The sequence below is a fragment of the Pleurodeles waltl genome, chromosome 3_1 (genome assembly GCF_031143425.1).
Source record: "Pleurodeles waltl isolate 20211129_DDA chromosome 3_1, aPleWal1.hap1.20221129, whole genome shotgun sequence".
NCBI classification, from domain to species: domain Eukaryota; kingdom Metazoa; phylum Chordata; class Amphibia; order Caudata; family Salamandridae; genus Pleurodeles; species Pleurodeles waltl.
In genome coordinates, this window is record NC_090440.1 from 798,626,861 (window position 1) to 798,643,124 (window position 16,264).

The 16,264-nt window shown below is 45.9% G+C and overlaps 1 protein-coding gene across 2 annotated transcripts in view; it reads left to right on the forward strand.

The window, feature by feature from the left end:
* The window catches only part of TRIM66 (tripartite motif containing 66), a 549,453-nt gene that overhangs the window by 483,640 nt on the left and 49,549 nt on the right, over nt 1-16,264 (forward strand). For both annotated transcript variants that reach the window (XM_069223667.1, XM_069223666.1), the window contains exons 14-16: nt 7,610-7,784; nt 9,181-9,527; nt 10,982-11,114. In XM_069223667.1, coding sequence (XP_069079768.1) covers nt 7,610-7,784; nt 9,181-9,527; nt 10,982-11,114 — 655 coding nt within the window. The remainder of the gene's footprint in view (nt 1-7,609; nt 7,785-9,180; nt 9,528-10,981; nt 11,115-16,264) is intronic.

The following is a 16,264-nucleotide window of genomic DNA, read 5'->3' on the forward strand; positions in this document are numbered from 1 at the left end:
GAGCAAAGTCACCCAAAACCAGCTGACCAACGCCCTTGCCCAGAAGCCGCCGAACAACCCCGCCGACCCAGACACCGCCGCCCACAACCTCAGACAGTGGATCAACGACTGCGCCAACTCCCTCGCACCACTCAAGAAGTCCACCCACAACCAAGTCACCAAGAAAGCCACCTGGTTCACCGAAGAGCTCCAGAACTCCAAGTGTATCTGCCGGAACCTCAAGAATAAATGGCTCGCCGAACACACACCTGACAGCCTCACGGCCCACAAAGACGCCACCCGCAGACACCACCAACTAATCAGACTAGCCAAAAGATCCTCCTTCAAAGACCGCCTAGATAACAACACACACGACAGCAAAGAGCTCTTCAGCATCGTGAAGGAACTCTCCAACCCCAGCGCCACCATCAACGACATTCCCCCCTCACAAGAACTCTGCGACTCTCTTGCCACCTACTTCCACCAAAAGATTACCAACATCCACGACAGCTTCGATACCACAGCCGCCCCCACCACGCCAGACACCACCCCGGCTAACACCACCCGCGCCAATCGCCTAACCGCCTGGACCAACGTCAGCGACACCGAGACACGCAAAATCATGAACTCCATACACTCCGGATCACCATCAGACCCATGCCCTCACCACGTGTACAACAAAGCAGACGCAGCCATCGCTCCCCAACTACGGAAGGTCATCAACATCTCCTTCGAAACAGCAACATTCCCGGAAAGCTGGAAACACACCGAAATCAACCCCCTCCTTAAGAAACCCAAAGCAGACCCACTGGACCTAAAGAACTTCAGACCCATCTCCCTACTCCCGTTCCCTGCGAAGGTCATAGAAAAAAATCGTCAACACACAACTGACTCGCCATCTCGAAGACAACAACATCCTGGACCCCTCCCAATCTGGCTTCCGACAAAATCACAGCACCGAGACCGCGCTCCTCGCCGCCACAGACGACATCAGACGCCAAATGGACAACTGCGAAACATCAGCCCTCATCCTCCTGGATCTATCAGCCGCCTTCGACATGGTATGCCATCACACTCTGAGAACCCGCCTCCTCGAAGCCAGAATACAAGAGAAAGCCCTCAAATGGACTACATCCTTCCTCTCCGACAGAACCCAGAGAGTCCGCCTCCTCCCCTTCCGCTCCAGAGCCACCAAAATCATCTGCGGCGTACCCCAGGGCTCATCCCTCAGCCCAACTTTATTCAACATCTACATGGCACCCCTCGCCCAGGTAGCCCGCCGTTACAACCTCAACATCATCTCCTACGCCGACGACACCCAGCTCATCCTCTCCCTCACCAAGGACCCACACACCGCCAAGTCCAACCTCCACAAGGGAATGCGGGCCGTTGCCGAATGGATGAGAAACAGCCGCCTGAAACTGAACTCAGACAAGACGGAGGTCCTCATCCTCGGACCCAACCCCTCCGCCTGGGACGACTCCTGGTGGCCAACATCTCTAGGAACCCCACCTACACCGACCGACCACGCACGCAATCTGGGCTTCATCCTAGACTCTTCCCTCTCCATGTCAAAACAGGTCAACTCAGTCTCCTCCTCCTGCTACAACACTCTCTGCATGCTCTGCAGGATCTACAAATGGATCCCAACAGGCACAAGGAAAACAGTAACACAGGCCCTCGTCAGCAGCAGGCTACACTACGGCAACGCACTTCACACAAGCATCCCGACAAAACACCTATGACACCTCCAATGCATCCAAAACGCATCCGCCCGACTAATCCTCAACATACCTCACCGCAACCACATCACTCCCCACCTGAGAAAACTCCACTGGCTCACCGTGGACAAGAGGATCACCTTCAAGCTCCTCACCCACGCACACAAAGCACTCCACAACACTGGACCTGCTTACCTCAACAACAGACTCAACTTCTACACCCCCACCCTACAGCTCTTCTCCGCAGACCTCGCACTCGCCACCGTCCCCCGCATCCACCGAAAGACATCCGGGGGCAGATCCTCCTCCTACCTCGCCGCCAAGACATGGAACACTCTCCCTACCAACCTACGACTGACCCAGGACCTACTCACCTTCAGGAGACCCCTCAACACCTGGCTCTTTGACCAGTAGCAGCGCTCCCCCCCCCCCCCCCAGCACCCTGAAACCCTAACGGGTACGTAGTGCGCTTTATAAATATATTGATTGATTGATTGACTATAAGTTTTACACTCTACGCCACTCCATTGTATGCCATTCCACTGTATCCCACGCCACTCTCTGCTATCCAATCCATTCTATGCTATTCCACTGTATTCCAGTCCAGACTATGCCCCTCCACTATAGGCTATTCCATTGTATGGCACTTCAGTGTGTGCTACTTTTCTCAACCCATTCCACTGTATACTATTCCACTCTACCCCACTCCACTGTATGCCAATAGTGTCAATGACACTCCATTGTAGTCAACTCCACTGTATGCTACTTCATTCTACCCCACTCCAGTGTATGCATTTCCACTGTATGGCACTCCACTATGTGCTATTCCATTGGACGCCACTCCACTCTCTCTATAATACTCCACTCTACACTATTCCACTGTACGCCACTCCAATGTACACTGCTCCACTAAATGACACTACACTCGACGACGATATATGCCGCTCCACGGTAGCATGCTGTACCACACTCTAGTCTACTGTACCTCACTTCATTTTAAAAACACTGCACGCCACTCTATGCCACTACAATGGACTCCAATCTGTGACACGCTGTACACTCAACACTATGATTTCAAACACATGTTTATTAAAGTATAAAAACCATTTAAATTTATATTAAAAACAAAGGTTAATGCTAAGTTATAGTTAGGAAAAAACTTTACATATTATTTATATTGAAACCCAACTTAAACAATACAAACAGGAGAAATTATAAAGTTATAGTTATACCTTAAATTTCTAAATTCCACAAAATAGAACTCACATTTCTACATCTGTGCTAATTTATGCACCACCTTCCATTTACTGTACGTCTTACACCTCCATAAACATTCTTCTCACATCAATTGCCACATTACATTAACTATAACTCGTCACTCTACAAGCACTGTGTTCTAAAAAAGAATGTAATTTTAGATGTCATAAGTCTTATTATAACTGCTATGACTTAAAATGTTCAGCTGCATTGCTGTGAATTGTTGTCCATATTCGGTTAATAGGTCTTGTGTTTGGGGTTCTCGTTCCATATTTCATCAAGTTCTTACTAGAGATGGACAGAATTAGTGGACTTTTATTCCATGGAATTCCACAGAATTACAAAAACATTCTACGGAAATCCACGGAATTCCAGCAATGGCAGGGTGCGTACTGCAGTGTGCAGTGCATACCACTAGGTGCCCTTACATAAGTGTGTAAGGGCACCTAGGGGTATGCAGTGCACTCCAGTGCAGTGCATACCCCTCGGTGCCCTAACATAATTATGTAAGGGTGCAGCATGGTATACAGTGCACTGCAGTGGTTTGAACAGGCCTGCAAGAGGGAGCAGTCCATCTATGTTTACAAATCACTGCGGATTAAAGTTTAAATTGCAGTGGTTTATAATTCCACATTGCATGAATTAATAAATTACTCCAATTTCTCTGGCGGAATTAAAAATTACACCCAACCCTAGTTCTTGCCACAATGCTGGAGAAACTATTTGTGACACTTTTGGTGGTGTAAGCACTTCACAAGTTTGCCACACTGATTCTGAAATAAATTGTTATTGTTTAGACCACACACCATTTAACCTAGACACCTTTTCTGCAACGAAATACACACCTGTTCAATCCTGTGAACAAACAGAACATGTTATAGCATATTTTACTGGTAAAGTTAGTTAGACTTTACAAACATGAAATTATAGCTTTTATAGGCATGGATATAATTAATCTAAACAGTGATTAATTCTGAACATCACAATTTGGATCTAGTCCCAATTTTAAATACAATTATTGACGTGTGGTGTAGGCTTTTGAAAGGTATTTAACATTTTGCTGTAGGAAAATGGGTTCTGACCCATTTAACCCTCTGAAGTTTTGCTTTTTGGACTATCTGATTTTTGGACTTGTGCTGTAACTGAGTTCCACTGAGTCTCACTTAGTGTAAGTCCTGTTAAATGAGGTTCGTAGTGCTAACCGGCAGAGTCCACCAATTAAATCAAGGTCTGCTGCAGTGCAACTGGAGTAAGGGTATCTGGGCCGAATGCACGTGTGGTCTGAGCAAGTGGGACTGCCATCCAGCTCAGCCGGGTTACCTGCGCAGTTACCCTGTTGTAGAAAGTGCCCTTCATGGACTGGTGCTGACCTTATAATGTGAGTTGGCATTCGTAGTTTGTAATGCTTCATTTAAAAGTGTTTGTACTTCTCTGCTTTTTATATTGTGGGTGAAATCTGACAATGTTGCCATACTTAGGCCTAGAACCTAGAGTGAATTAACAAAATGTATGATAAACAGGGATCAACATGCAGATTTAAGTTTAGTTTTATCATTTTTGCACTCCTTCTATCACTTGAAGATTTATGATATATCTGACTCAGTTCCTAATTAGATTCTGGCATTTGTTCACTCTTCTGGTCCAAGTTAATTACTCTGCAAGCCATCTGGTGGATGAAAGGCCTCCCCAAAAATAGAGCAATTTGACAGTTATTCGGTCTGTTCGTGGCAGGCGCAAAGGGTGGTGACAGAATCTGCATGTGCTAATTACTGCATCATGCCTGGAAATGTTCTTCCCGAGGAGATCAAGTGGGAGAAGGCCAAACATCTGGAGCCATACACAGGAAGGCTTCTCCTTTGACATTTTGGAGGGAAGGAATCAGGCAGTTGTGGCCGTTAAAGTCATGGTTTGAGACGATCAGAGAGATCTATTAACAGACCACTTCAAGCCACCAGGTGAAGCAGAGCAGTGGCAGTATGACGTGGAGCATGTTCTGACTTCACTTCAGGGTTCAGTGAAATTCTTGAACACTCTTCCTCTCTCACTCATGGGCAGAATAGCAGTGTCCAAAATGATGCTACTGCCATGCTGTCTATATACTATTTAGAATTCACTGTGCCCGCCCTGGGTAGGGATCTTCTAGCACTTAAATACCCTCCTCACATCGCTCTTGTGGGCAGGAAAGTGGAGTAGGGTGGCCAGGATGACCATGATGCAGGGTTATCTGGATCGGGTCTGGAGTCCCCCAATTCTGGAGTACAACTATTATGCATCTCATCTTTAAAATGAGGCAAACTGGTTAGCTGAGGGGGATAATTGGGATAAGGACCTACTAATGGGTTTGGTAGAGGATGGTGATCTCCCAGAGATGCTGACGACAGGCTCACGAGTGCCCGGAGAGGCACCCTAAATTGTGCAGCAAACTGCGGCGGACTGGCAGAGAGTAGTCACAGTTGTAATCAGGAGAGCCCCCTTCCACAGGGAGTTCGTATTGTGAGTGCTGGCCCCATTTCATCTAGTGGAAGAGGCCACAGTGTTTCAGGCATGACTCGAGGGTGGTAATGAGAATTGTATCTCAATGAGTTCTTTGAGGGCACCCAAAAGCAGTTCGGCTTGGGGCAGGGCATTTATTGCAGTACACAGCGCCATGGAAGAGATAGTCAAACATCTCTGGGCCTCTGTTCCAGGTGTCTCTTATGACTCTGCAGTGTTGTGGGAGTTGGTGACGATGGGTGCAGGCCACAACCTTTTATCCCAGATGTATAGAGCACTTCAAACAGATAGCATGTGTGGACAGCAAAGGGTGCAGCAGAGCTGGGAGTAGGATTTGGGTGTACCTTTGACAGACGTAGAGGGGGCTAGGGTTTGTGCACTACTGAAATCAGTATCTAGCAACGCTCCTTTTTGTCTGATACATTTAATGTTTTTTACATCGCACTTATGTGACCCCTGTGAAGTTGCACAGGTACAATGCGGGTCGGGCTTCTTCTTGCCCCTGATGTATGAACAAAGAGGCAGACTCTATGCACTTGGCATGGTGCTGTGTGGCGATGGGGTACTTCTGGTCAGCGGTGGTGGACAGATTGTGCAGGACCACAACTTTGTGATGTGAGTTGAAGCTGCAACATTGTTTTTTGGGTAATATACTTAAGTCTAGTAAGCTCAAATCTCATATCACTTTCTGCAGTTGGTCTTGGTGCTGCCCCAGAGGCGGGTCGCCATCGCTTGGATGGCAGTGGGGACGCCCGGTGAGGCTCTGTTGGTGCAGGACATCTCAGAGTGGTCTCTGGCCAAAGAAATTCATCTCAGATGAGTGAGATTGGATGACAAATTGCAGGTAGATGTGGAAGCTTGGGGAGTTCTTTGTGAACACTTCATAGGAAATGAAGGGAGTATCTTGGATGACAATGGCTCTGGGAGAGCAAGGGTCTCGGTTGGATGGGGTTGCTGAGGAAGTAAGCAGTATAGTAGAAGGACAAGACTTCTGTGGACTCTGTTTCAGGCCATGTAAGACGCCACCATGATGTGCCTCAATGTATGATTCATTGCATATTTCAAGTCCTACGCCTGTATTGCAGCAAAGGTTCGCATGCTTATGTGGTCTCTTATGGACCATGTACTGCATCTGCAATGTAAACATTTGCATAACACTATTCCAACATTTTAATCCTTATGACAAATTATCCCCACACCCAATCTAATCCCCAGTGCATCTTGGGGTACAAGTCCTTTATCAGTGGAAATGTGTCCTCATCATATGGTTTTACCTTGAAGCATGAATGTGCTCCTAATGTACCCTGGAGGAGAAGGGTCCCCTGAAACGTATGAGATTGGAGTGTGTAGAAGGGTAACCTTCATCACAGGGAGGCCCTGACTGCTGCTTATATACGAGTGCCCTGCAAGCGGCCACAAGTGGCCATGGGACCTGAAGAGTGTAGGCAGGGAGAATATTCTGCTTTGAGGGGTGCGGTGTGCTGCTGGGGATTGACCCTGGGCTGAGAAGAACACAAGATGCTGGAGAGAGTACAGGTCCTCTCCCAAAGGAGTTCCCACTCCTCTTTCAGATTAGCACCCTGTGTCTCCCAGAGGGTTAAATGTATGTCCCCCGGAGAGGTTAATGCTCATTTTTGGTAACCCTGGAGCTCGAGCTTTTAACTCTGGGGTGCTGCATAGGCTGTTTTACTCACTTTATTTGTAGAAGAATAAATATTAAGAGTATAGTAAATTACCATTTTGTGTGTGTGTGTCTTGATTTCGGAGTTTGAGTTGGGGGGGCTCCACTGTGTCACCTGTAGACTAAAGTTTCCCTGACATGTTTGTTTGCCTCCTAACAGCCTATTCAGGCAATTCAATAGGTGGGTGAAAAGAACCTGCTAGTTTTCATTTTCTCTAAAAAGGTCACAGTTTCTTTTTAGGGCTAAGAAAATCTACTAGGTGTGACCCGCCAATCGTTTTAAGACAATTGCCATTAATGCTTCAATAAAACGTAATAACTTGCGCAGTCTTGCACTACGCTTAGAGCAGGTGTTCTACCAACAACAAAATGCCTAATTGTGGATAGTCTTATAAAACTGTATGAATACTGAACCACTAACATTTAAGTTTATGTGTGTGACATCAAGCCTGCTCTTTTCTTTTCCTATTTCATGTAGAGCAGAAAATAAAGAACAGAAGATTCCGTATGTGCGGGTGGAACGTTTAAAAATATGCGCCCCTGACACCGGTGAGCTTCCAGTCTTCAAGGTGCAGCCGCAAAAGAGTGAACCAGAGGGTTCCCTCACTCTGCTCATTGAGTACGGAGCACAATCGACGTCTATGTCAATAAAGGTAAATCTCTTCTCACTCCACATTTTCACTCCAACCTCGCGTATTTAATAACTACATCTAAACACATACCTCTTTTTTATATTTGTTTTTGAACTCAGAAAGGCATTAGTAGCCCGCCATACTATGACAGAAACACATTGACCAATCTTAAATGGGAATGGAGGAGAGGTGCTAAATCTGTATTCTTACCGGGCCTACAATATTAATTAATCAGGACTTAAAGAGATGAAGTGAAGTGATGATTACCATGGTAAATGAGGGTTTCTGAGTAAAGTAGACAAGCGTCAGCAGCCAGTAAGTTGTTTCCTCGGTTGCAAATAATTTGCGTCACTAACCAGTTAAAAAGGAGTAAAATGCATCCACTAGATTTGAAGTTTCCATAAGAGGGTTACACATTTGTTACCCTCACCTCAAGAGAACATTCAAACTGCTATCCGCTTCATTAAAAAAAAGTGAAGTGGGAGTGGCATTTTTATTACATATTTAGCTCATCTGTCAGGTTTCACAACGAAAGATGGAACTTTACTCCTGGAAGCTCTCGCTTCAATTTGGAGGAAATTTCCGACTTTTTGTACCTTGGGACTCTGTAACTGAAACAACTTCCCAGGGATACTGAAAGGAGTCACAAGTCATTTACCCACAATTAAATCATTCGCAAGTGTATTTGCACTTGGCAAAATTTTTGTTTCCCCATAGGAATTCCTCCTCCCCCTTCCCGGAGAAAACCTTTGCACTACACAATCATTTTTTAGGGTGTTCTCTCACGCACTGCCATCCTGTTTATCACAGGGGAAAATCTCTGACCGCATCCAGGATGGGACTAAGCCTACCAAACGTTTGTCAATGCCAGCACACCCACATATCCTAAAAATGTTCTCAGGTTTGGGGATGTTCACCTGCTTAGCCAGACATCCCAGTCCTGAGCACAAACTCCCCATTCTTGTGAGCAGTTTTGCGTACACATACAATTATGCCACACGGTTGTCATTATATGTATGAATAAATTAGTTTATCAGTGTAAATTCACATTCTATGCACACTCGTGGTTTTGTGCTCATAAATGAAAGCTTTGGCGCACCTCAGTGCAAGGTTGATGTGGAAATACATTTGTGGATTTTGCCCATCTGTGGTCAGGGAGCACTGACAGAAAATGGAGCTGTATAATCACCTTCATTGACACAGGCTAATATTTTATAAAGCTCTGCCAATTGCCCCAGCCGTCCGAATGGGTATGCCTTGAAACCCAAGAATGTTGATCACCACTTCCATTCGAGCCTTGAATTTAGATCTTTAGTTGTGTCTTGTGTCAGATAAGTTAAGACTGACAGATAAGTGCTTTCTGTTATAAGAGTTTTGGACCTCTTTGTTTTTCACTTCATATATCTTTAATTTACAGGTTCACCCAGAAAATAATCCATCTATGTCTCCGTCACTCCTACCACCAGCATCACCAAAGCGATCCCCAGTGCCAGCTCTACTGAATGTCAAACCCGAGAGTCCACAACAAGAGATAAACCTCACTGGGATGTCTCATGCTCCTGCTCTGCAGTCCGCTGGAGACTACAAACAAGTGAACAGCACCCCCTTCATGAACAAAGCTCACTGCCATGACGAAGCCAACACCATTGAAAATGAGGATTTTTGTGCCGTCTGTTTAAATGGTGGAGAAATGTTATGCTGCGATCACTGCCCTAAGGTTTTCCACCTCTCCTGCCATGTTCCAGCCCTTCTCAGCTTTCCAGTGTAAGTCGCTCCATCAGTGGGTTCTCCGATTAATGTACGATGGCAGGGCTTCAAATCACTTCACTCAGCACTCAGTCATGTGCAAATATCAGTAGTGAGCCTGTTCCTTAGACTTTAGGTGAGCTAACAGGTAATGACTTCAAAATAACAATGCAGAACCCTGTACATCTCTCTTCTCCTTCACGTCCTCTTACCTACCCTATCCACCAAAGAGAATATCTAGTTGTGGAATCAGCACAGTGCAGGACAGTCCCCTCGACCGCCGACTTGGGTCAAAACAGATGTGCATTCATAAAATAACATGATGCAGGCAAATGATAAAATTAAACTACTGACAAGGAATGTTAATGAGCTAGGATATCTTGCTTTGGGAATAGTCAATTCTATACTAGAGAAGTGAATGGCAACTCCAACCAGTACTGTGTCCTGACAGACGTGGTATGCTTTAAATATTTGGGGGTACGTGGTTTATGAACAAAAGTTTGAACCACTGCTGGAGTGGTTCAGATGAAAGTGGTATACTATGGGGCTCTCCTGGCATCTTTTTTAGGAAAGGCAGCACTATATAAAATGATTGAACTCCTAGGTTTCTTCATATTTTCAAAATATCCCCTTCTGGTTTCTCTGAAATGTTCTATATCATGGATGATGATATCTTATGAGGTTTAACAATGGGAAGGTGACATACCAAGAATCTCACTGCAAACCTCACGTAAAGGAACATGTGATGGAAGGACGTCCTTATCCAATAGTCTAATTATTATTTGGTTGTGCGTATAGCAGTAATTAATGAATGGATCTTTAAGGCAGAGTATGAAAGAACAGATTTAGAACGGGTTAAAAGGGATGTATATGACATCTAAATGGGATTCATTTGATAGTCCCCTTGCTGTCTGCAACGGCAGGAGTAATAACGTTTGGGAAATGGGCCCACAGTGAGACAGTATGGAAGGGGAAAATATTCGGGAAAACTATATGCCTGTATGGAATTATAAAGGAGGTCACCAAATCATCTGGATGTGAAAATTGCCACCTAATTGGTATATCTTGGTTCAGATGTATATTGGAGCAAATTCCATGTTGTCTTTCTCCCTGCTAAGCGAGGAATACCAGTTGTCAAAGACACATTTTTTTAAAATATCTTCAATTACACAAAGTTCTTGGCGACTATGCAGAATCGGGTAAAAGCATCACTTTTCAATCGTCGTCCCAGCATTGCCCGCTTCTAAAAAGAGCTGAATTCATAGCTTATTGCCATAGCTTCCTGCAGTGTCTAAGATTTGGTATGTGCCTAGCCACACGGAGCCAGTACTTATTTGCACAGTGAATCTTGAAATTAGACAAATAGACCGAGGAGCACTATACGGGAATACAGACAGGCATAGAGGCAGTTTTAATAACTGCCCTGAAAAATGAGTATGTAGTAAAGTACAATGTTATGTGTTAAATTGCAGAGGTGAATGGGTGTGCACCCTGTGCCGGAGCCTGGTGTCTCCTGAGATGGAATATGACTGCGACAACGTTCGCTATAGCCATCAGAATACACGCAACGATGACCAGATGGGCCTCAATGTTTATGACCAGAGGGTACGTACAAAGATTATATTTCACACTCAAATTATACGATTTCTGACTTTGCAGAACAGGTAGAGAGCGCGAATTTTTTATATTTGTGAAGTAAAAAAAGAAGACTCAGAAGATGTCAATGCACTGTCACTAGTGTGATAAATTTGCTTCAGACTTACAAATTTAGTGCAGTATTGGAGTTATTTGGCACAGATATATTTCCTTGCATGAGTGAAAATTTATGAATTTTGGGAATTTGCAAAACGTTTGCACAGGTTGCTTGACAATTTGAGTCAATCAGAGCTTCCCAGGCATAATCCTGGAAGTCTGGAAATTCATTTTTTCAGTCAAAAATATACCTGTGTATTATTTTTTGCGTGAAAAAAGAGCAAACACACTCACAGGCGTTTTTGTTTTTCTTCTCCACATTGAAAATATCTTTCCCTGTGGAGAAATGTCTTCCCCCGCAGCTCCAAAAGTTTTGAATGTTCTCCCATTTGCTTCCTTCTCTTGAAAGGAATTGACTCCTTTCCTTGTCTGGAGAAAATCTCTGGCTGTTTCCAGGGCATGAGGTGCTTGTCAGTGAGTTTGTTGATGCTCACAAATGTGGACTGTAGGAAATTGGGTTATTAGTTGTGCAGGATGTGACGCCTGTGCAAGTAATAGGTCCAGAATTTTCCCATGCAGGGAAACAAGCACCCCATTTTAGTGTTTGATTCTAAGCAGAGCAGTCCAGAGCCTACTCAGGGGAGGTGGTGTGGGCTAGCAATAACCATTCACTGGAACACAATAATAGCACTCAATAAATGATTGTCCAGTCAGTGCTTTTTCTCTACCAGACAACACATCACCATATAAGGGGGTATTACTTTAGATAAAACATTTTGTGTGTAAAAGCTTTGTCTAATACTAGCCATGGGTAAATGCAATTATTAATGTCAATAAAGCATTTCAACCTTCATCAGTAATCACTGTCAGCATGATCTCAATAAAACATTTAAAAATGAACATAACATGTATGTGTGCCTTGTATATACTTTCAAGCCACATAAACTGCACTCATAAAAACAGCTACCAGAGAGCACCACTTTCAAGCCACCAAAAGTACAGGCAGAGAACCAGTCCCTAAAGGGAGCCACACTCCATGTATCCTCTTTATACATCTTCAGGCCGCATAAAAGGCAGCCCTGCAACCAGCCCCTAGAGGGCACTGGACTCCCAGCCGTAGAGCAAAAGCTCCAGCTTTAAGAGTGTCTCAAAAATCTTGATGACCCTGCAAACATAGGGTAAAACTTTTTTAAGTTTTTGGGAGTAGGCCGCTGCCCTACTGAAGCCTTCCCCACCGTTCTATTTGACATTGGTGATGCCCCTGCTCATGACAGACATGCCTTCCAGATTGGGGGCAGCCAGGAGAGCCCACTTCCAGCTGCTTCAGCTGGCTCCCTGCCCTGCCAGCACTCCTTGATGAATGGTGGTGGAGGAGCCAGCAGCATCCTTCTTCCTTGCCCACACCATGTGGGCAGAATGTTTGGTGTGTGGTGGCTTCCCCCGAGGTGCAGGCACAGGGGGTGGGGGCAAAGCCATCACTATTTGGAGGGGGGCATGATGGTGCTCCCCTTACTTTGCATTGGACCCTGAGTAGATAGTTGCCAGGGTCGAATGTAGAAATAGGAAGGGTCCCACACACTCCCACTTCTTGAAATATATAATTAAATCGTACACTGATCCCTGGGTCCCGGCCCACCTCAGCGGTAAAATGTCACTGAGCAGCAGAGCCTCACACGTTTGATCTTTGCTGGGGCCGTTAAATGTCACCAACCTTACAATGACCATAACCTAGGTCCCTTTGGGCTGATTTGGACGATCCTGGGCTCATTTTACTCCTGGGACTAGCTCTAGCTATCACAGGCAATTCCAGTGGGCCTCCTGGCCTTCAAAGGCAGTGCACCAGCTTTCTTCATGGTCTTTTTGTCTGGGTGCAGAAGTCCAGAGATTTCACCCAAATGGACCTCAGTGGGCATAAGGGGGCCAGCCTCACTGGTCCTTTGACATACCCACTGTTTGTGGGGTCAACTGGAACAGAATCCTTGTTTCTGTTGGCCATCAGGGTATTTCTCCTTCCAGTTGACCATAGCAGTCGCAGCCCCAGGGTCCAGTAGCAAAAACCACAAAGAACCAACAGCACTTTCTCTCCCTTGTGCAAGTTTTTAAAAGGGGTTGGAAAGTTGGAGAAGCCAGACATCCCTGGTCAGTCCTCGGGTGCCACATCACCTCTCCACCCCATCCCAGCCCTCCTGCACAGTATGCTGGGAGAGTTCAAGATGGCATCATCCAGGAGTCAATGGTCACATAGGCCCTCATTCTGACCTTGGCGGGCGGCGGAGGCCGACCGCCAAAGTCCCGCCGTCAGGTTACCGTTCCGCGGTCGAAAGACCGCGGCGGTAATTCTGACTTTCCCGCTGGGCTGGCGGGCGGTCACCTTCAGACCGCCAGCCAGCCCAGCGGGAAAGAGGCTTCCACGATGAAGCCGGCTCGGAATCGAGCCGGCGGAGTGGAAGCTGTGCGACGGGTGCAGTTGCACCCGTCGCGTATTTCACTGTCTGCGCAGCAGACAGTGAAATACATTTAGGGGCCCTCTTACGGGGGCCCCTGCAATGCCCATGCCAGTGGCATGGGCACTGCAGGGGCCCCCAGGGGCCCCGCGACCCCCCCTACCGCCATCCGGATCTCGGCGGTCCGACCGCCGGGATCTGGATGGCGGTAGGGGGGGTCGGAATCCCCGCGGCGGTGCAGCAAGCTGCGCCGCCGCGGAGGATTCAATGGGGCCGCGGTACACTGGCGGGACCCCGCCAGTGGTGCCGGTCCGACCGCGGCTTTACCGCCGCGGTCGGAATCCCCATTGGAGCACCGCCGGCCTGTCGGCGGTGCTCCCGCGGTCCTCCGCCCTGGCGGTCAAAGACCGCCAGGGTCAGAATGACCACCATAATCTCTTGGGGTCTCAGCTCCGCACTTCGCTGACATTCTTGCCCAGGCCTTTCCCAACAAAACTTCAAAGAGCAGCCCACTCCTGTGTTGCCTCCAGTTGTCTGGGCTTCCTTCTTTGTTCAATTGGCATGGGCTCCCCCTAGCCCTGGCACAGTGTGACTGGTAATTGACAGATGCAGAATTTCATCCCAACCCCTTCCTTCTTAGGAGATGTAGGGAATCGCTGTTAATTAGTAAGTTTATGTGGATTGGCTTTATTGCCCTCTGCTGGGGAGAAATGAAGTTAACTTGGTCCAGCAGGTGACTAAACTTCTTAGCTCTGGTCCTCAAATAACGCAGAAAAATATGACAATTCTAGATGACCTATAAAATGTACATGTATGGGTTTGGGACCTGCAAATATAATCTATGTGCACCTTTTCCACCTCAGTTTCATAAATCACTGGAATTTGCAGGCCTATCAGAAAAGAAGCTGCATCTAATACAGTTATATAAATATATATATATATATTATGTCACTGCAGATAAAACAGTAAATCACACTTACTTTACCTGTAAGTGCCCCCTAATATTATAAGGCCTACCCCAGGTCATGAGCAAACCCTGCAGGATCTCCCTCTGCCAGGCTACCTGTGCGCAGTTCCTGGACCGCGCACAACAGTAGTCTCATACGCACAGTCCACACACTTATGCACACAAGAGTGAACATGCGATCTTGTGCAAACAGCCAAGTGTCCCTCACCCTAACTGCATTGCAGCTGTCTTATCCTAAAAGACAGAACCTGGCAGTAAACATGTGCAGTCTATTTGCCATGCTATTATTGTGGGTGAGACACATGTAGTGAGACTCACCCACTGTAAAAAGTCCAAAACTGGGTGACCCAAAAAGCAAAAAATCTTGGCGTTGGATCACCTTTTGCAACATGTACGTTTGTGTGTGTTCACACCCTTCCAGAGCATTCCCACACTGAAACACCCATTTCTGACCTACAGGAGGATATTTACTCACACAGGATGAGTGAAAAAAATGAATTTTGGGAGTTCTAAAAGTCAGTTTCAACACACAAAAGAAGATGTATGCATTTGTAAGTCATATTTATACGTGCAGATACTGTTGTGAATCAGGAAGATTACATTTCATTTACTGCACCCTCCACTATGCTTTGAATGGCAGCGGATATATTATGTGTACACCTCTCAGCATTATATAATGTGGAACAGATAATTAACCTATTTTGTATTTTATGACCACTAATTAGATAATATTAGGAAAAATATGATTCATATAATTATAGTCTATATTATAACAAAGGTAAAACTTCAAAGAGAGAGAAAGGAGAACACCACACAAATATACAGAGACCAGTGGCTTGATTTATATGTTGAGTGCACACTAGGACAGCAGAAGTGTATTGTGTATAATAACACATAGGCCTACCACACTGTGTAAGGCTCACATAGATGTTGGAGATCTGAGGAGCAAGCAGTGCAGGTACATTGTTAGACCTGACATTCTTGGAGTGGTATTTTCTCATACCTTTTGCTTTCACCCCTCCTCGTTTGCTAGATTTGTTTTTGTTGGCTTTAGGGCTCTGCATTTTACCACTGCTAATCAGTGCTTAAGTGCTTGTGCTCTCTCTTTCACATTTGGTAAAATTGTCCTAATCCTAATTGGCACATTTAGTTTAACTGTAAGTTCCTAGTAAATGGTACTACATGTACCCTTTGCCTATAAATTAAATGCTACTAGTGAGTCTGCATCACTCATTGTGCCACTTACTAAAGTAGAATTTTAAAAGATATCTCAGGCCTGCCACTGCAGCCCCTAGCACAGTTTTAACTGCCATTTTGAGTTTGGAACATAAACCTTCTCCCAGGCCTAAACCTTCCTTTGTAATACATATACATATTTCACCCCCTAAAGTGGGCCCTAAAGGCTAATTGAGAGGAAATGGCCTAAACTGTGCGGGCACAGACACCCACACCTGAAGTCCGCAAGCTAAACAATGCTTGCCTGAACCACACATATGTCTCAGCTACTCATTTGTGTGGTTAAGGCAGACCGCAAAGGCGTGGTTCAGGCAGTGGTCTAACAGTGCGGACGGATGGGCAAGCAGGAATGTGCAGGAAGAAGAATAGGCCGAGGTAAGTGGGGCTGGGATTTTCATTGGGGTGGGGCAGTTTTT